At 38.1% G+C, this 22534-nt stretch overlaps 1 protein-coding gene and 3 long non-coding RNA genes across 8 annotated transcripts in view; 1 reads left to right on the forward strand and 3 right to left on the reverse strand.

Annotated features, from left to right (window-relative positions):
* The window catches only part of LOC102808102 (nuclear factor 1 X-type-like), a 38933-nt gene that overhangs the window by 11479 nt on the left and 4920 nt on the right, over positions 1–22534 (reverse strand). For 4 of the 5 annotated variants that reach the window (XM_085503252.1, XM_085503253.1, XM_085503251.1 and 1 more), the window contains exons 3-5: positions 15312–15377; positions 2502–2582; positions 230–529 (exon numbers count right to left, since the gene is read on the reverse strand). In XM_085503252.1, coding sequence (XP_085359378.1) covers positions 230–529; positions 2502–2582; positions 15312–15377 — 447 coding nt within the window. The remainder of the gene's footprint in view (positions 1–229; positions 530–2501; positions 2583–15311; positions 15378–22534) is intronic. The other variant, XM_085503255.1, reaches the window with a different exon arrangement.
* On the reverse strand, positions 5030–9532 carry LOC146738931 (uncharacterized). The gene is made up of 2 exons (XR_014930387.1): positions 8683–9532; positions 5030–8397 (listed from the first exon to the last, which is right to left on the reverse strand). It is a non-coding gene; the product is annotated as an uncharacterized LOC146738931 (long non-coding RNA).
* Positions 9624–10922, forward strand: LOC146738932 (uncharacterized). Its single transcript, XR_014930385.1, has 2 exons — positions 9624–9982; positions 10476–10922. It is a non-coding gene; the product is annotated as an uncharacterized LOC146738932 (long non-coding RNA).
* LOC146738933 (uncharacterized) lies at positions 11023–15303 on the reverse strand. The gene is made up of 2 exons (XR_014930388.1): positions 14932–15303; positions 11023–14075 (listed from the first exon to the last, which is right to left on the reverse strand). It is a non-coding gene; the product is annotated as an uncharacterized LOC146738933 (long non-coding RNA).

Raw genomic sequence — 22534 nt, forward strand, 5'->3', positions numbered from 1 at the left:
GTGGCATGCGTGCATATTACAGTGACATGTGTCCATATTACAGTGGCATGTGTCCATATTACAGTGGCATGTGTCCATATTACAGTGGCATGTGTCCATATTACAGTGGCATGTGTCCATATTACAGTGGCATGTGTCCATATTACAGTGGCATGTGTCCATATTACATATTATCCGTTTTCGGACTGCGTTCGAACAGGGACTAATAAGTACTTTATATGATGCTAACCTGGATCGACATCACTATGCCAACTGGAAGACTGACTGGAGAGGGAGTTTGGTGATCGTCCATAAAAGTTAACATTGTCTGTTTCTTCTCCGACACTATCAGCATCATCTTCAGTAGATAGATTACTAGGATTTCTCTTAATACGTTTAAGATTCTGTGGTTGTGCAGTAGATACACTGCGACGTAAACCAACATTGCGAGACAATGATTGATCTGTATTGTAATTATAGAAAGTAGGACTGTCTAATTCACCAAGCGTTGATGACATACGATGAGCACCACTGTTTTCCATTATTGGAGCTATAAAAAAAAAAAACAAGGACAAGCATAATCAAATGAGCAAAATTACCAAATAAATCAATGACAAATGACACCACCAAATGAGTCAACAGCCAATGATAATCATAATCAACAAGTCATTGAAAATGACACAGTCCCCGTTAAATTTTTGAAAGTTCTCTTTGTGCTTGTCATATTAAAGCAGAGGGGTTGTCGCAAGCGTGTCCTTGAAACTTGAGTTCCAAGTGGCATATACAACAGATTATTTATTTACATCAAAACATGTGTTCCGTGTAGTAGTAATATGGCCAAAAATAAAAACAGCCGTTATTCGGCCATCTTTGATCTGATTATGAAACACACTGATATGTATGATGTATGTGCCAAATACGAATGAAATGGTACATAAATTGTGCAAATATAATAGTAGTAAGGCCAAAAAGTCAGATGGCTGTCAATCGACCTACCTTGACCAGATTTTGAAACAAATTGTCATGGACATGCATCCTAACATGTATAAATACATATATGTGCCAAATTTGAATGAAAACTGACAGAGCACCTCCAAGATGCCGCATAAAAAAAAAACAAGATGCCTGCCAGTCGACCATCTTTGATCCAATCATGGACATGTATCCTAACATGTATAATCTATGTACCAAGTTTGAATGACAACTGACAAAGCATGTCCAAAATACAACATTTTCAAAAAACAAGATGGCTGCCAGTCAGCCATTTTGAATCGAATCACTAAACCACTGCATGTGCATATGTCCCACATAAGGTACTAGGCACATGCAAAGAATGAACGGGATCGGTCCACAGGATTCTGAAATATGACTCTGGACAGACTGACGAACGAACGGACGGACGGACACATGGACGGATGGACAGACAGACTCAAGAACTCACGAATGGTCGGGGACATGTATCCTAACATGTATGATCTATGTACTAAATTTGAATGAAAACTGACAAAGCATGTCCAAAATACAACATTTTCAAAAAACAAGATGGCTGCCAGTTGGCCATCTTTGATTCAATTGTGAAATAAATCATCATGGACATGTATCCTAACATATATAATCAATGTACCAAGTTCGAATGAAAACTGACAAAGCATGTCCAAAATACAACATTTTCAAAAAACAAGATGGCTGCTAGTCGGCCATTTTGAATCGAATTGCTAAACCACTGCATGTGCATATGTCCCACATAAAGTACTAGGCACATGCAAAGAATGAACGGAATCGGTCCAAAGGATTCTGAGATATGACTCCGGACACACGGATGCACGGACAGACCGAATTATAAGTCCCCGTTTTCGGACTTCGTCTGAACGAGGACTAATAATTCATCAAAGAATACATTATCAAATGATTCAATTATCAATGACAAATGCTGCTATCAAATGAATCACCAATGACAAATTGACAAATGACAAACGATAATACTAAATAAACCAAAAGTCAATGGCAAATAATGTGCTAAGTTTTAAATGAAAATGTACTTTCAAAAACAAAATGCAAATTTATTCATTTCCTTGTTCAGTCATATTTCAATCAAAATGGCACATAGGCAGAATTTAACAAATGCATTTTTAATAACAAAACAACCACCAACGTGATCATACTGTAAAACTACGGTAGATGACATTTTTTTGTGCTATACTTCAAATTGATCAAAGCATACAATATAAATACAAGTGCTTTTCAAAGAACAAAATGGTAACCAGTCCGCCATAATAGTTTGCAAAAATAGCATATATTCTGTATTTGCTCTATTTGTAGTGTGATTATACATAAATAACACAGCAGTGTCTATGATAAAAATAAGTCATATTTTGGTGATTCATTGCATGCAATACGTTAAATGAGATGTAATTCTAATAGATAAATGTGGTATATTTGCTCAGTTTACTTGAGTGAACTGTGATGCCAAGTTGGAAACAAATCCATGCATGTCCATGCAAAGAAAGCAATAATATACTTACTTTTCGTAATTCTTGTTAATTCTTGAGCTGTAAATACACCACTGGAGCTGAAGTTCTCACCTCCACAGTGACCATTCATCACTAGAAATTGTACAAAAGAGATACCAGATTAGCTATACTATCTCATCATTTGCCATTTTTACCACCAGTTTTCTCTTTTCATCACAAAATCACAAAATACTGTGGAATACTTTATTTTCGCTGGAATTAATTTTCGCTGAAAAGGCTTTTGGGGCGTTTTGTATGGAATTTATTTTCACTGATTTTTGATGAGTTTAATGTGAAATATATGGAAAAAAAGGATATTCGCTGGATTTTATTTTCACGGAATCATCCTTTCAGCGAAAATAGCGAAAATAAATTCCAAGTGAAAATAAAGTATTCTACAGTATACTGTTTATAGTCTGTACTTTGCTTCAGAAGATTTGAACAAAAATATTCAAATTTGTTGAGTAAAAACTGAAAATTGGCTCAAATTTTGTCTGTTGGCTCTAAAATTAGAGTTTATTTCCAGAAATATTGAAGAATATCAGAAAAAAGTGCAGATAAATTTGGGTGAGAAATTCTGGTGGTGAAAAAGGTTAACACCACATATTTGAATTTTCTGGTTCAACACAAACCTAAGATTAATTCAATGATAAAATGGGTAGTACGTCTATCTGTTTTTAGATTTGACTTCCATGGCTTTCTATCTCTCAAAACTGATATGATGTTTTAACAATTTGAATATTAATCAAACAAGTACATAATGCATGTAAAAAAACTGTGCAGTATAAAGTGAAACCAGTTCGATCTTTATGTGGACCCCCCTATATACACGAAGTAAGTATCAACTTTAGACATTTAGCGTATAGAGGAGGTGGAAGATTGTGTATGTCTTTACAAGACTAAACATTTCACCAATTAAATTATAAATGCCTGAAGTTGAGGACATTAGTGCCAGAAAAATCAGATTAAAAACATAATGAATAGTGATAGGATGAAATAACAGATATCAGCAGTGCATGGCTGCCTGAAAAATTGTATTCGTTGTGTGAAACAGCTCTGAACACTGAACACCATTAAATATATGTACTGTTTCCTGACATGGCTGTTTTTTTGTTCATGTGCAAGCGACAAGTGAAGTGCAAACTCTACATACAGAAATCATATATTTTCTTCTACTATGATGCCAACAAAGACTTGAACACAAACACTTGTAGAACATATAAGCTAAAGGTTTCTCTAAAATCGCAATAGAATCTACCATACTTACATTGAACAGTAGAAGCAATGACAGTATAGATAATAGAACATTGTTCGAAAGGGAAAAAAAGGTCTCTTGACTCTTTGGCTTAATTTTATTAATTTTAATATTAATATTTTTTATAAATAATAACTATAGTGAATTTTAGTGTTTACTACAGGCACAATAAAAAGTTAAAAAGGTTGAAATGACAGATACAAAGATGTAGTTAATTCATTCATTATTAAGAGTGCTTGATGGTGCAAAAAAGCAATTCACTAGACAAAAAAACCACACAAGGAGGTTTTTTTTCATCCATGGAATTTTTCTTCCTCCTCATGAGGCTTCTCTCGTAGCGATTTCAGCAAAACGAGAAGTTCAACCAGCTCCACTGAGATATCTATCACATTATTGTTGAATAAATGAAGATTATATTCTTATTCTAGTTGATGGAGTGGTGTATTGGTTGGTGAATCAGAATCCACTATATTTTTGAACGAGATTTGACAGTGTAATTGCTATCAATGAGTCCCCATGATCCGTTTTCTTAGCAAATCTATTGTAGTTTCAGAAAGCTGTTAATTCTGTCTACTCGTCATGAATGTAGAATTATTATGAAATGAATTATATGGATCAGTCCCACATGACAAATCCAACGTGTGTAAAATACACTGCACGATGCACACGGCCATTTAATTTAAGCATACATGTGTTGTGAATATATAAATATGCAACTGTGTTGCAAACATGCAAATGAACAGATGCAAAGCCCTACTTATATATGGTGCAGTTATATGCAGTGTGATTATCAATAAGAAAACAATTAAGTCATATATTCAATAGATTAACAAAACAGCACATGACTAGTGTAAATGCCCACAGGAATTAATCAAGTATGACTTGTATGGTAATATATTTTGCTGGCAGCTGACAAGCAGGTTTTATAACACTATTGAGATGAGCAGCTCAGCTGGCATGGGACCAGACGTGATCAATGGAAGCATTAAATCAACAACCAAAAGGAGGTCAAATGAAAATTGCATTGTGGGATACATTAATGACTATTCGTCAATTCCTTTGAAGAAACAGTACAATATTATAAGCCTGACTCCCTAAAACAATCGACCTGGGACACACATTAATCCAAACACAAGTTTCTAATTAATTACCTACCATTAATGATTGTTACATTTACCATACTATTCACACAGATGGTTTGGTTGTGTAATATTCTTACAATACCACATTATAAGCCCTGGTACATCCCCAGTCTTTATATCCATCTATACCCATTCTCCCCTAATTACCTGTCATTACAGGCCCCCTCCCTCAATAAGTTCAGCCTATGACCTGGTACATCCCCAGTCTTTATATCCATCTATACCTATTCTCCCCTGATTACCTGTCATTATAAGCCCCCTCCCTCAATCAGTTCAGCCTATGACCTGGCACATCCCGTGTCTTTATATCCATCTATACCTATTCTCCCCTAATTACCTGTCATTATAAGCCCCCTTGCTCTATCAGTTCAGCCTATGACCTGGCACATCCCGTGTCTTTATATCCATCTATACCTATTCTCCCCTAATTACCTGTCATTACAGGCCCCCTCCCTCAATAAGTTCAGCCTATGACCTGGTACATCCCCAGTCTTTATATCCATCTATACCTATTCTCCCCTAATTACCTGTCATTACAGGCCCCCTTGCTCTATCAGTTCAGCCTATGACCTGGTACATCCCCAGTCTTTATATCCATCTATACCTATTCTCCCCTAATTACCTGTCATTACAGGCCCCCTCCCTCAATAAGTTCAGCCTATGACCTGGTACATCCCCAGTCTTTATATCCATCTATACCTATTCTCCCCTAATTACCTGTCATTACAGGCCCCTTCCCTCAATAAGTTCAGCCTATGACCTGGTACATCCCCAGTCTTTATATCCATCTATACCTATTCTCCCCTAATTACCTGTCATTACAGGCCCCCTCCCTCAATCAGTTCAGCCTATGACCTGGTACATCCCCAGTCTTTATATCCATCTATACCTATTCTCCCCTAATTACCTGTCATTATAAGCCCCCTCCCTCAATCAGTTCAGCCTATGACCTGGTACATCCCCAGTCTTTATATCCATCTATACCTATTCTCCCCTAATTACCTGTCATTACAGGCCCCCTCCCTCAATCAGTTCAGCCTATGACCTGGTACATCCCCAGTCTTTATATCCATCTATACCTATTCTCCCCTAATTACCTGTCATTACAGGCCCCTTCCCTCAATCAGTTCAGCCTATGACCTGGTACATCCCCAGTCTTTATATCCATCTATACCTATTCTCCCCTAATTACCTGTCATTACAGGCCCCCTCCCTCAATCAGTTCAGCCTATGACCTGGTACATCCCCAGTCTTTATATCCATCTATACCTATTCTCCCCTAATTACCTGTCATTATAAGCCCCCTCCCTCAATCAGTTCAGCCTATGACCTGGTACATCCCCAGTCTTTATATCCATCTATACCTATTCTCCCCTAATTACCTGTCATTACAGGCCCCCTCCCTCAATCAGTTCAGCCTATGACCTGGTACATCCCCAGTCTTTATATCCATCTATACCTATTCTCCCCTAATTACCTGTCATTACAGGCCCCCTCCCTCAATCAGTTCAGCCTATGACCTGGTACATCCCCAGTCTTTATATCCATCTATACCTATTCTCCCCTAATTACCTGTCATTATAAGCCCCCTCCCTCAATAAGTTCAGCCTATGACCTGGTACATCCCCAGTCTTTATATCCATCTATACCTATTCTCCCCTAATTACCTGTCATTACAGGCCCCCTCCCTCAATCAGTTCAGCCTATGACCTGGTACATCCCCAGTCTTTATATCCATCTATACCTATTCTCCCCTAATTACCTGTCATTACAGGCCCCTTGCTCTATCAGTTCAGCCTATGACCTGGTACATCCCCAGTCTTTATATCCATCTATACCTATTCTCCCATAATTACCTGTCATTACAGGCCCCTTGCTCTATCAGTTCAGCCTATGACCTGGTACATCCCGAGTCTTTATATCCATCTATACCTATTCTCCCCTAATTACCTGTCATTATAAGCCCCCTCCCTCAATCAGTTCAGCCTATGACCTGGTACATCCCCAGTCTTTATATCCATCTATACCTATTCTCCCCTAATTACCTGTCATTATAAGCCCCCTCCCTCAATCAGTTCAGCCTATGACCTGGTACATCCCCAGTCTTTATATCCATCTATACCTATTCTGCCCTAATTACCTGTCATTACAGGCCCCTTGCTCTATCAGTTCAGCCTATGACCTGGTACATCCCGAGTCTTTATATCCATCTATACCTATTCTCCCCTAATTACCTGTCATTATAAGCCCCCTCCCTCAATCAGTTCAGCCTATGACCTGGTACATCCCCAGTCTTTATATCCATCTATATCTATTCTCCCCTAATTACCTGTCATTACAGGCCCCCTCCCTCAATCAGTTCAGCCTATGACCTGGTACATCCCCAGTCTTTATATCCATCTATACCTATTCTCCCCTAATTACCTGTCATTACAGGCCCCCTCCCTCAATCAATTCAGCCTATGACCTGGTACATCCCCAGTCTTTATATCCATCTATACCTATTCTCCCCTAATTACCTGTCATTACAGGCCCCCTCCCTCAATCAGTTCTGCCTATGACCTGGTACATCCCCAGTCTTTATATCCATCTATACCTATTCTCCCCTAATTACCTGTCATTACAGGCCCCTTGCTCTATCAGTTCAGCCTATGACCTGGTACATCCCGAGTCTTTATATCCATCTATACCTATTCTCCCCTAATTACCTGTCATTATAAGCCCCCTCCCTCAATCAGTTCAGCCTATGACCTGGTACATCCCCAGTCTTTATATCCATCTATACCTATTCTCCCCTAATTACCTGTCATTACAGGCCCCCTCCCTCAATCAGTTCAGCCTATGACCTGGTACATCCCCAGTCTTTATATCCATCTATACCTATTCTCCCCTAATTACCTGTCATTACAGGCCCCCTCCCTCAATCAATTCAGTCTATGACCTGGTACATCCCCAGTCTTTATATCCATCTATACCTATTCTCCCCTAATTACCTGTCATTACAGGCCCCCTCCCTCAATCAGTTCAGCCTATGACCTGGTACATCCCCAGTCTTTATATCCATCTATACCCATTCTCCCCTAATTACCTGTCATTACAGGCCCCCTCCCTCAATAAGTTCAGCCTATGACCTGGTACATCCCCAGTCTTTATATCCATCTATACCTATTCTCCCCTGATTACCTGTCATTATAAGCCCCCTCCCTCAATCAGTTCAGCCTATGACCTGGCACATCCCGTGTCTTTATATCCATCTATACCTATTCTCCCCTAATTACCTGTCATTATAAGCCCCCTTGCTCTATCAGTTCAGCCTATGACCTGGCACATCCCGTGTCTTTATATCCATCTATACCTATTCTCCCCTAATTACCTGTCATTACAGGCCCCCTCCCTCAATAAGTTCAGCCTATGACCTGGTACATCCCCAGTCTTTATATCCATCTATACCTATTCTCCCCTAATTACCTGTCATTACAGGCCCCCTTGCTCTATCAGTTCAGCCTATGACCTGGTACATCCCCAGTCTTTATATCCATCTATACCTATTCTCCCCTAATCACCTGTCATTACAGGCCCCCTCCCTCAATAAGTTCAGCCTATGACCTGGTACATCCCCAGTCTTTATATCCATCTATACCTATTCTCCCCTAATTACCTGTCATTACAGGCCCCTTCCCTCAATAAGTTCAGCCTATGACCTGGTACATCCCCAGTCTTTATATCCATCTATACCTATTCTCCCCTAATTACCTGTCATTACAGGCCCCCTCCCTCAATCAGTTCAGCCTATGACCTGGTACATCCCCAGTCTTTATATCCATCTATACCTATTCTCCCCTAATTACCTGTCATTATAAGCCCCCTCCCTCAATCAGTTCAGCCTATGACCTGGTACATCCCCAGTCTTTATATCCATCTATACCTATTCTCCCCTAATTACCTGTCATTATAAGCCCCCTTGCTCTATCAGTTCAGCCTATGACCTGGTACATCCCCAGTCTTTATATCCATCTATACCTATTCTCCCCTAATTACCTGTCATTACAGGCCCCCTCCCTCAATCAGTTCAGCCTATGACCTGGTACATCCCCAGTCTTTATATCCATCTATACCTATTCTCCCCTAATTACCTGTCATTACAGGCCCCTTCCCTCAATCAGTTCAGCCTATGACCTGGTACATCCCCAGTCTTTATATCCATCTATACCTATTCTCCCCTAATTACCTGTCATTACAGGCCCCCTCCCTCAATCAGTTCAGCCTATGACCTGGTACATCCCCAGTCTTTATATCCATCTATACCTATTCTCCCCTAATTACCTGTCATTATAAGCCCCCTCCCTCAATCAGTTCAGCCTATGACCTGGTACATCCCCAGTCTTTATATCCATCTATACCTATTCTCCCCTAATTACCTGTCATTACAGGCCCCCTCCCTCAATCAGTTCAGCCTATGACCTGGTACATCCCCAGTCTTTATATCCATCTATACCTATTCTCCCCTAATTACCTGTCATTACAGGCCCCCTCCCTCAATCAGTTCAGCCTATGACCTGGTACATCCCCAGTCTTTATATCCATCTATACCTATTCTCCCCTAATTACCTGTCATTATAAGCCCCCTCCCTCAATAAGTTCAGCCTATGACCTGGTACATCCCCAGTCTTTATATCCATCTATACCTATTCTCCCCTAATTACCTGTCATTACAGGCCCCCTCCCTCAATCAGTTCAGCCTATGACCCAATCTGATTAAAATCTGATGTAGTGTACGGGCTTTAATTATTTTGGCTATAAACTTATTTTAATTTTATGTTTTATTACTTTTGTTATTAATGCCTTTTTATTTTATTATTTTACTTTGATTTTGATTTTGTGATTTTTTTAAAATTCCGCCCTACATACATCTGAGCCGATGCCTATGTAACGAGATTTCAACGAGACCCACTGTCGACGATTTTAGTCAACGAATCACAGACCTTCTTCTATAGCGCACATGATGACGTCACTGGGCAGAGTCAGGTGGCAAACACACTCAAACATAAAATGGCGGATTATACCGACGTTAGGACCGAGAAGAACACGGCTTTTCGGTAAGTTTATCATTGTCAAATGCAACGAAAGTCATTTTTTTATGTTTATATTGTGGCTCGAATGGTTCGAGTTTAGATCGTTACTTTGCGTAGTTATTCTGCGAGTGACGATTTTGTTTCCACCGGTTCGACCGAACACCGGTGTCTTTTTCCAGTCGCTTGCCCTGGAGACGGGTGATGTTTTGTTGACGATCGGGTCAAAACCGTCTACGGTATTGAAGCCGTAGCTGTAAATATTCATCAAAATGTATCAACATTTTGTACATTATACAATAACTCTTTATTAAAGTAATTGAGCTGATTTGGACTGGAATAAAATATTTTTTATTTGGAACACATCGCAATTGATCAGGAAATATTTTATTGCTCCAATTTTCTGCGTCGATGCCGTGGGCCGGTGACCGTTATACAATTTAAAATTTGCATTGTTTACTATAGCTGTTTACAGTGTTCTAATCATTACGATTTACTTATTTTTTTGCTTCCATTCTAGATAATTATGCTCAGTGTTTGATGTAAAATTGAAGCGATGACTGAATAAACGAACCTTGGCTGGCGAAGATGTATCAGGAAGTGTACACATTTGTTGGAAGTGAACAAAATATTCAATGTAATGACAACAATTGGAAAATGCTGTGGAATTTCTTTTGTAAATAAAAATATACTAGCAATTTTCTATTAATGGTTTATTCAAGTGGGCAAAATATAATGTACAGAAAGATTGCCCGTAGAGTATCGCTACACTGAAAAGTAAGCAACCGACAGCCTCTATAAAAGGGGGCCTGTGATTGGCTGTTACTTACGCGAGATTTGAACGGGACTTACGTAGGCGTCGGATCAGATGTATGTAGGGCGGAATTAAAAAAAATCAAAATCAAAGTAAAATAATAAAATAAAAAGGCATTAATAACAAAAGTAATAAAAAATAAAATTAAAATAAGTTTATAGCCAAAATAATTAAAGCCCGTACACTACATCAGATTTTAATCAGATTGCCTATGACCTGGTACATCCCCAGTCTTTATATCCATCTATACCTATTCTCCCCTAATTACCTGTCATTATAAGCCCCCTTGCTCTATCAGTTCAGCCTATGACCTGGTACATCCCCAGTCTTTATATCCATCTATACCTATTCTCCCCTAATTACCTGTCATTACAGGCCCCCTCCCTCAATCAGTTCAGCCTATGACCTGGTACATCCCCAGTCTTTATATCCATCTATACCTATTCTCCCCTAATTACCTGTCATTACAGGCCCCCTCCCTCAATCAGTTCAGCCTATGACCTGGTACATCCCCAGTCTTTATATCCATCTATACCTATTCTCCCCTAATTACCTGTCATTATAAGCCCCCTTGCTCTATCAGTTCAGCCTATGACCTGGTACATCCCCAGTCTTTATATCCATCTATACCTATTCTCCCCTAATTACCTGTCATTATAAGCCCCCTCCCTCAATCAGTTCAGCCTATGACCTGGTACATCCCCAGTCTTTATATCCATCTATACCTATTCTCCCCTAATTACCTGTCATTACAGGCCCCCTCCCTCAATCAGTTCAGCCTATGACCTGGTACATCCCCAGTCTTTATATCCATCTATACCTATTCTCCCCTAATTACCTGTCATTATAAGCCCCCTCCCTCAATCAGTTCAGCCTATGACCTGGTACATCCCCAGTCTTTATATCCATCTATACCTATTCTCCCCTGATTACCTGTCATTATAAGCCCCCTCCCTCAATCAGTTCAGCCTATGACCTGGCACATCCCGTGTCTTTATATCCATCTATACCTATTCTCCCCTAATTATCTGTCATTATAAGCCCCCTTGCTCTATCAGTTCAGCCTATGACCTGGTACATCCCCAGTCTTTATATCCATCTATACCTATTCTCCCCTAATTACCTGTCATTACAGGCCCCTTGCTCTATCAGTTCAGCCTATGACCTGGTACATCCCGAGTCTTTATATCCATCTATACCTATTCTCCCCTAATTACCTGTCATTATAAGCCCCCTTGCTCTATCAGTTCAGCCTATGACCTGGTACATCCCGAGTCTTTATATCCATCTATACCTATTCTCCCCTAATTACCTGTCATTATAAGCCCCCTCCCTCAATCAGTTCAGCCTATGACCTGGTACATCCCCAGTCTTTATATCCATCTATATCTATTCTCCCCTAATTACCTGTCATTACAGGCCCCCTCCCTCAATCAGTTCAGCCTATGACCTGGTACATCCCCAGTCTTTATATCCATCTATACCTATTCTCCCCTAATTACCTGTCATTACAGGCCCCCTCCCTCAATCAATTCAGCCTATGACCTGGTACATCCCCAGTCTTTATATCCATCTATACCTATTCTCCCCTAATTACCTGTCATTACAGGCCCCCTCCCTCAATCAGTTCTGCCTATGACCTGGTACATCCCCAGTCTTTATATCCATCTATACCTATTCTCCCCTAATTACCTGTCATTACAGGCCCCTTGCTCTATCAGTTCAGCCTATGACCTGGTACATCCCGAGTCTTTATATCCATCTATACCTATTCTCCCCTAATTACCTGTCATTATAAGCCCCCTCCCTCAATCAGTTCAGCCTATGACCTGGTACATCCCCAGTCTTTATATCCATCTATACCTATTCTCCCCTAATTACCTGTCATTACAGGCCCCCTCCCTCAATCAGTTCAGCCTATGACCTGGTACATCCCCAGTCTTTATATCCATCTATACCTATTCTCCCCTAATTACCTGTCATTACAGGCCCCCTCCCTCAATCAATTCAGCCTATGACCTGGTACATCCCCAGTCTTTATATCCATCTATACCTATTCTCCCCTAATTACCTGTCATTACAGGCCCCCTCCCTCAATCAGTTCAGCCTATGACCTGGTACATCCCCAGTCTTTATATCCATCTATACCTATTCTCCCCTAATTACCTGTCATTACAGGCCCCCTCCCTCAATCAGTTCAGCCTATGACCTGGTACATCCCCAGTCTTTATATCCATCTATACCTATTCTCCCCTAATTACCTGTCATTACAGGCCCCCTCCCTCAATCAGTTCAGCCTATGACCTGGTACATCCCCAGTCTTTATATCCATCTATACCTATTCTCCCCTAATTACCTGTCATTACAGGCCCCTTCCCTCAATAAGTTCAGCCTATGACCTGGTACATCCCCAGTCTTTATATCCATCTATACCTATTCTCCCCTAATTACCTGTCATTACAGGCCCCCTCCCTCAATCAGTTCAGCCTATGACCTGGTACATCCCCAGTCTTTATATCCATCTATACCTATTCTCCCCTAATTACCTGTCATTACAGGCCCCCTCCCTCAATCAGTTCAGCCTATGACCTGGTACATCCCCAGTCTTTATATCCATCTATACCTATTCTCCCCTAATTACCTGTCATTACAGGCCCCCTCCCTCAATCAGTTCAGCCTATGACCTGGTACATCCCCAGTCTTTATATCCATCTATACCTATTCTCCCCTAATTACCTGTCATTACAGGCCCCTTCCCTCAATAAGTTCAGCCTATGACCTGGTACATCCCCAGTCTTTATATCCATCTATACCTATTCTCCCCTAATTACCTGTCATTACAGGCCCCCTCCCTCAATCAGTTCAGCCTATGACCTGGTACATCCCCAGTCTTTATATCCATCTATACCTATTCTCCCCTAATTACCTGTCATTACAGGCCCCTTCCCTCAATAAGTTCAGCCTATGACCTGGTACATCCCCAGTCTTTATATCCATCTATACCTATTCTCCCCTAATTACCTGTCATTACAGGCCCCCTCCCTCAATCAGTTCAGCCTATGACCTGGTACATCCCCAGTCTTTATATCCATCTATACCTATTCTCCCCTAATTACCTGTCATTACAGGCCCCCTCCCTCAATCAGTTCAGCCTATGACCTGGCACATCCCGTGTCTTTATATCCATCTATACCTATTCTCCCCTAATTACCTGTCATTATAAGCCCCCTTGCTCTATCAGTTCAGCCTATGACCTGGTACATCCCCAGTCTTTATATCCATCTATACCTATTCTCCCCTAATTACCTGTCATTACAGGCCCCCTCCCTCAATCAGTTCAGCCTATGACCTGGTACATCCCCAGTCTTTATATCCATCTATACCTATTCTCCCCTAATTACCTGTCATTACAGGCCCCCTCCCTCAATCAGTTCAGCCTATGACCTGGTACATCCCCAGTCTTTATATCCATCTATACCTATTCTCCCCTAATTACCTGTCATTACAGGCCCCCTCCCTCAATCAGTTCAGCCTATGACCTGGTACATCCCCAGTCTTTATATCCATCTATACCTATTCTTCCCTAATTACCTGTCATTACAGGCCCCTTCCCTCAATAAGTTCAGCCTATGACCTGGTACATCCCCAGTCTTTATATCCATCTATACCTATTCTCCCCTAATTACCTGTCATTACAGGCCCCCTCCCTCAATCAGTTCAGCCTATGACCTGGTACATCCCCAGTCTTTATATCCATCTATACCTATTCTCCCCTAATTACCTGTCATTACAGGCCCCTTCCCTCAATAAGTTCAGCCTATGACCTGGTACATCCCCAGTCTTTATATCCATCTATACCTATTCTCCCCTAATTACCTGTCATTACAGGCCCCCTCCCTCAATCAGTTCAGCCTATGACCTGGTACATCCCCAGTCTTTATATCCATCTATACCTATTCTCCCCTAATTACCTGTCATTACAGGCCCCCTCCCTCAATCAGTTCAGCCTATGACCTGGTACATCCCCAGTCTTTATATCCATCTATACCCATTCTCCCCTAGTTACCTGTCATTATAAGCCCCCCTCCCTCAAACAGTTCAGCCTATGACCTGGTAAATCCCCAGTCTTTATATCCATCTATACCTACTCTCCCCTAATTACCTGTCATTATAAGCCCCCTCCCTCAATCAGTTCAGCCTATGACCTGGTACATCCCGAGTCTTTATATCCATCTATATCTATTCTCCCCTAATTACCTGTCATTATAAGCCCCCTCCCTCAAACAGTTCAGCCTATGACCTGGTACATCCCCAGTCTTTATATCCATCTATATCTATTCTCCCCTAATTACCTGTCATTATAAGCCCCCTCCCTCAATCAGTTCAGCCTATGACCTGGTACATCCCGAGTCTTTATATCCATCTATACCCATTCTCCCCTAATTACCTGTCATTATAAGCCCCCTCCCTCAATCAGTTCAGCCTATGACCTGGTACATCCCGAGTCTTTATATCCATCTATACCCATTCTCCCCTAATTACCTGCCATATCAGGATCACTACTGCTTCGCATGGATAAATTCATACCACACTGAACAGGAATATTTTCTATAAAAGACAAAAAATTGAACTGTTTAATATTGTCTACTTAATTAAATGCATTTTTAATATATGTCATATTATCACTAAAGTACAAGCACAACATCATTCAGGATTTAAGACACGGTCATTTCAGATGTGCTTTATCCGGTATATAGAACAAGAACAATATGTACGTGACTCAATACATTAATCCAAAAGTAGATCAACCAACCTAGATCGACAAATCAGGTGATACAATAAACAATTCATCAAAAAGATTAAAAACAATGGGAAAAAGTATTTCAAGGTCTTTTACTGTGACCCTTGTGACTTTTAACACTGAGAGGTCAGGTCAGGTCACACAAGTCATGACAGATCACTAGGTGAGGCCATAGTTTATGGCTAACTTTACAAAGTCCATTACTAATAAATGAACAACAGATACAATGGGTGACACAAAAGAGTGTATTAACCTGGCTTCCTACACATGCAGAGCTTTAAGAGTCCAAACATTCTCTTTCATTCACACATTTTTCATTCAAAGTTTAAAATAGTGGTGCTCTCCTTGACTATAACTACATAATTATATTTCCAACATAATCATGTTGTTACAGCATTTTGTTTAAAGCCCCCCCCCCCTTCCAGGTTAAACTTAATTATTCTCATAGCAAATTTACTTCAAGGTACCCACACCTCCAGTCATCAAAATATAGTTTTGCAGAGACAATAATTTTACAGTTCAAGCTTCATATTCAATGTTGAATCAAAGTTATTTACAAGATTGTGCCTTATTGGCTACCTAATCCTGACATCTAACGATCAGACCAATCAGAGAGCAGCTTGTTCAGTAACTAGCAATAAGAGGACTAAAACAAACTCAGGTCTGTTTTAAGCATGATGGAAATACCATACTTGGTCAAAGAAATTGCAAGCTTGATGTTTTATGAAACAATTAGAGTTGTTGATATGTTAATTTTGCTATTGTTACAAAATACATATTTAAATTAGAGTAGATTTTTATGCAAAATAACCACAGTATTTGGGTATAAACATAAGAAGATGGCTGTTTCTATTATTTTATGTATTATTGACTTTAATTTTGCAGAATATGCAAACTGATCAGATATCTCAAACTTCATTGTCAAAACATTAACCTTTTGGGTGAAATAACAATCGAAATTTAGGCTGACATTTTTGCAAACTTTTATGTATTTTTCTCTCACTTAATTTTAGACCTTATAGACAGAATTTCCTATTGGCTGAATCAAAATTTCGGGGGGAAAAAATATGAAAAACAAATACACTGTAAGTGAATTTTATTTTCGTAAAGGTAACAAAAGTCGACTTTGATGCTTAATTAATGATAACACCTCTCTAAAAAATAAAATACAGGTGAAAATATTCGACACTAATATATATTCGTCATTGAATTTTAACAATACGACAGTATATGTCATTACATCGTAGCTAAGTTCAATAAACTGTACAGATACATTTCAAAATAAATGATATCATTCAAGAGATTACTACAGCAAATCACTGTCATCATCATCAACAGAAGTGTACACGAAATTGGCGATATGCCAACTCTGCATGAAAACAGTAAGGTCATCATGACCTAGAAGGAATATTCACCATAAAGTTCATTTATTTTCACCAGCATTGTCACAGCTGCTGAAATGAATAAAAAGTAATTTTTTAAAAGCAGTCTGTCCGCTGAGATAGCTCCGCCGTAGCAATGCACATTTCAATTAAAAAACTGAAGATATCATTAGAAAATGAACAATATGTATAGTATCAAAGCAATCGGACTTGCTGTTTTCAACAAGAATTCAAAAATATCACTTTTTACCAAAATTGACAAAAATATTCATTATAATTATAGAATTGAAGATATCATCATGAAATGAACAAATCTGAGTGAGGTCTACCTGAGGTACCTATTGGTATAGTATCAAAGCAATTAGACTTGAGGTTTTTAAAAAGAAGTCGAAAATATCACTTTTTACCACAAAAAAAAAATATTCATTAAAATTAGGGAATTTAAAGATATCATCTCGAAATAAACAAATCTGAGAGAGATCCACATGTAGTACTTAAAAAAGTAGTATCAAAGCAATCAGACTTGCAGTTTTTAAAAAGAAGTTGAAAATATCACTTTTTACCAAAAAAGACAAAAATAATCATTAAAATTAGAGAATTGAAGATATCATCACAAAATGATTGACAAATGACATTGATGTAAATACATTTTTTTTGACACTTGTCTATATTGAACATCACAGCTTCCTAAAAAATATACCAGGAATACCAACAATAGTTTAATATTTCAAGTAAAAAAACCCACTACAGTACAAGTACTAGTATGTAAGTGGAGGGTCTATGGTAGAAATTAGGATCGCATAATGATGATGGTATCCATCTTGTATTTACCTTGGTACCTACAAAAATACCCATCATGCAATGTGACACAAATAACAGTTATAAGCAGCTAAAGATTAAATTATTTGTTTTTTAAATTACACATTAGTTCATTTTATTTTATTTTATTTATTTAGTGTACTTGAAAGTCAGCTAACTACAAAAACTTTCATTTTAGAATATCAACTGTGACATAAGTATTGTAATGCAATATTTATAAGAACTTGCCAGCTATACGATCTATACACAGCTTGTATCTTTGAGAATGTTTCTCCCTGTAAACTATTTTAAGTTGATAGACAGTTTGTCAACAACAAATTGTTTATTTATGAAGATAATTAAAGTGACATCATCAATATAACTGGTAAAAGTTAATGTGAGAGTGGTATGTCAATTAAAGTGATAGGACTTTGTTTATATTTTTTTTCTGCCACATTTATATTGACACTGATGTGCAAGTTATATGCAAATTGATCCCTCCTCATGGAATACAATGATAGAATTGAATTTCCAACTGAGCATGCTCAGTATGAACTCATGAATATTCATAATTAAAATGAATAAAAGGTGTTTACTGGCAATAACCAGTTATTGACATGTGATATGTTATTTTCAGTTCTACTGGTCCATCCACATAGATGTATGGTTTACAGTTCTCAAGGCCATCCATATTACAAGGGATAGAGACATGTGAATGACCGATTCAAGGCCATTTCCTGTGGCTTCATAGCACAGACATGTACTCAGAGATCCACTAATAAGGGAAAAATCATACCATAGTAGGGGGGAGGTGAATCATAAGGGACAGACCAATGTATAGTGAAGGAGGGAGGGCGACTAAATCACAACACAAGGGGCCAATCAATCTACAGTGAAGGAGACAGCTCACTCGGGAAGACCAACCCATAGTGAAGGAGGAAAACTAAATCATATCACTAAGGACAAATCAATCCATGGTGGAGGAGGGACAGCTCAAAAATGACAGACCAATCTATGGTGAAGAAGGGAGGCTAAATCACATCACATCCAGTCAATCAATCCATAGTGGTGAAGAGGACAGCTAATTAGGAAAGACCAATCAACAGTGAAGGAGGGAGACTAAATTATATTACAAGGGACCAACCAATCAATAGTGGTGGAGGGAGACTAAATTATATTACAAAGGAATACCCAAAAGGAACCTATCAATCCATACTTAAAGGGGAACAGCTCAATCCCAGGGATTGCACCAAAGAATCATGGGACACTATTGTTTATGTTGTTTACAAAGTTAATCTATCTTTTGTTATTCATTGTAATTTTAATCTAGAGAGTAAATCTGTTGTGAGATTAGGCTTAATTGGAAGTGCCCCTTTAAGGAGTACTATTCACAAGGGACCAATCAGTCCATAGTGGAGGAGGGCACTGCTAACAATAGACCAATCAGTCCATAGTGGAGGAAGGGGCTACTCATAAAGGACTAAGCAATCTACAGAAGGGGGGGGGACTAACTAGTGTTCAATAAAAATACATCTACAAATATTACATCACTTGTCCATAACAGTTTATGGGTTATTTGGTTGATGCAGCAAATATTCTATTTATCTTGTTTCAAACAAGAAACTTTAAATTCTATAATTGCTTTGTTATTTTATACAATTCGAGACAGCCAGATGCTGATTAAATAATCAACTCTTTTTTTGCTGTACTTATCTTATGTAAATCTTTTTACACTGAGGCAATAAAGTTATTATTATTATCATTATTATTATTATTATTATTATTATTATTATTATATTATGTAAAAAAGTATAATCTATCTTTTCATTTTGCTCTCTATAAAGGCTCCAATTAAGAAAGAAAGGCCTTTGTATTATATTTGTTGTTGATCACAATAAAATGGACACACACTGTAGGCATCAACACTAATGTCATTATATCTACACCCATTTTAATGTATTCACTATTGGACCTTATTTTGCCATAGTGGTCTTATGATTGAGACTTTAATTTTTGAAGAAAAAAAAAATTTAAATTTTTATTATTTCCGTAACTGTTTGAAATGCAGTGCCATTTGTAATAATATGGTACAGTACTTGGCATTTAAATGATGTAAATATTCAAGGTTTTATAACGAAGACATACACATTACTATGCAGTGAGTGTAGCATGTTTATTTCATCAGCTGTTTTCACTCAAGGTCATTCAGCAGAGTACATGTAATGTCAGGGTAGTGATAATGCACAACAGTTAACACAACACATAGTTCATTAAGGTCAAAGTGACAAGTCCCACTAACCACTAAACCAGCCCCTGGGTCATCTAAAATTAACTATGAATTTACTTAAGAGACGAATTTCTGTTTTTTTATTTGTGATTCAAAAATATTCAACTTTACATTCCAAAGAAAAAGAAGAAAGAACTTGCTTCTGCAGTGTATACCCATAAAGAGTTATGCCTTAGTGTTCTTTGCAAAAAAGTCTAAATATTTCCAACATTATTTTTAGTGGTCATAATCATCTTTATTGCTTTTCTATTTCTATTATGGTTTAGAATAAAATACAATACATAAGCTAAGTCAATGTCATCTTATTTGGCATTAACTCAGTACCCTCATCGAACCTTATATACTTTACAGAGAAATCACAATTTAACACTTTTGCTCTATTAGAAGCACATTCGCAATTTAGAAATAAGACAAAAATTCCTTTAATTTATACTGGATCATTAAAATACGGCTTTATTCTGACCATAGTCCCACGTCTGTATCATTCACATGAATGTATGCGCTTCTAATAGAGCAAATATGGTACCAACATTCAATATATAGGATCAACAGAAAAGCATTGTGGGTAATCTTATCAGGAAATTAATTTGATTAATAGTTGATTGACATGTGCCAGAATGTAGTAGCCATTATGTAATAATCACACTGATAAGCCCCATCAAGATAACAACAAGATTATATATGGTAACATCATTGTAATGTTCTCCCAAGGTCTTATTAATCAATCCTGTGGTTAAAGCCACGTTTACAATAAAATACAGTTTACTTGTAATACACATGCAAATTGGATGCAAATATTATGCAAATTAGTCACCAGGATTGGGCATTTAGTTGAAGATGCACAGCAAGACAAATATAAGTGATTAATAAAACTTAACATGAACCCACATCACACACATTGTTCGAAGCAAGACAAATATAAGTGATTAATAAAACTTAACATGAATCCACATCACACACATTGTTCGAAACATCCTTCAGAAAAAATGAAAAGGGTTAAATTAGAAACAAAAATAAAGCTCAGAGAAAGATGTAACTGAATAAGACAAAACAAACTAAGGTGTGTGTTGCAGTCAACTGTAAAACACTTTGAAATAGCTACATGCCATTTTAGCGAATTTGACGCAATGCACGAATTAATTTAGCGTAAGCGCCAATAATTTCATTGTGAGAATGTTCTCTATTCTAATTAGCGACATCTTAATTTATGGATCAGCTGAATTAGCTAAAGTAATGTGCTAGCCAAAAAAAACACATGTGTAAGGAACATTAGCTATAGCAAGGGAACATCATTTCAATACATGAAAAGGTCAAATTTGAGACAAATATACACACAATATATTGTCAGTTCTTTGTTTGCTGCTTACATCATCCGATAGCCATACGCTTGATGCAAAAACATGATGGATGCACGTAAAGGGATTATAAAGTAGCATTTCGGCTGATTTATAGGGTCTGATAATTATGTTTTCATGTATGTGCAACGCACTTTCGGACCAGTAACAGACAACAGTCTCTTTATATACAACCCACTAACGATCAGGCACAATAAATATCATCCACAATTTAGCGCTGGATCACAATCTACTATGACAACGTTGTCCATACATTTTTATGTTAACCTGTCACATGTATATTTAATAACAGCTAATAAGAATAACCAGATGCGAATGGCTGGAACTCACCAACCAGCCACTGCACATGTGGGGAAAACATTAAACTATCGCGTCTATCTACAGAGAGATCAAGCCTTGTGCATGTCTATGTGTTACTGATGACTCAATCACCAGTCAATCATGCAGCATTACCAAATTTCAAATAAACTAACAACTTATTTTATGTGGGTTGTATACATCGCATGGGACTCATACTGAACATGATGATTTGGTGTAATGATTTAATACATTCATCGAATAATAAAAGATTGCAATTCATTTTAATTATTATAAATTTATATTGTCTGTCGTTGTTACTATGGACACAAAGACTTAATATTATAATGTTCGTATTTCACATTAAATTCCATCATTGCGTATTCTAGCATACGGGTGTTTGAAATTTCTGACTGCCTGTACATGTATGTCCAAAATGAGCAACTTTCCACTGGGACCAGCAAAACTTACATTAAAAATTGGTAGATGGTCTGCTTAAATTAAAATTTCGAAATGCAATTTTACTGAATAGTATTATTGGATGAAATTGATCGTCGTCGTTCTTCTCCGATGACTTGATCATGAAATAGAGAATGCAATATTTTTCAGATCTATATGCAAGTGATGACTGAAAAATTAACTTAATTTAGAATGAAAAATAATCTTGGGTTGGTAACTCTGGCAGGCCTTATGACATTTAAAAGTCCTGGTGTGTGGTACTCAATTTTGAGAAATTTCAACCTAATCTCACTGTGTATAGAGGATACAGTCTAATATTTGAAGTACTGGGAATAACCATAAAAAACATGTGTTCAGTTTGACAAATCTGTACTTTACACAGGGTT

The sequence above is a fragment of the Saccoglossus kowalevskii genome, chromosome 9 (genome assembly GCF_978046115.1).
Source record: "Saccoglossus kowalevskii chromosome 9, keSacKowa6.1, whole genome shotgun sequence".
NCBI classification, from domain to species: Eukaryota; Metazoa; Hemichordata; class Enteropneusta; family Harrimaniidae; genus Saccoglossus; species Saccoglossus kowalevskii.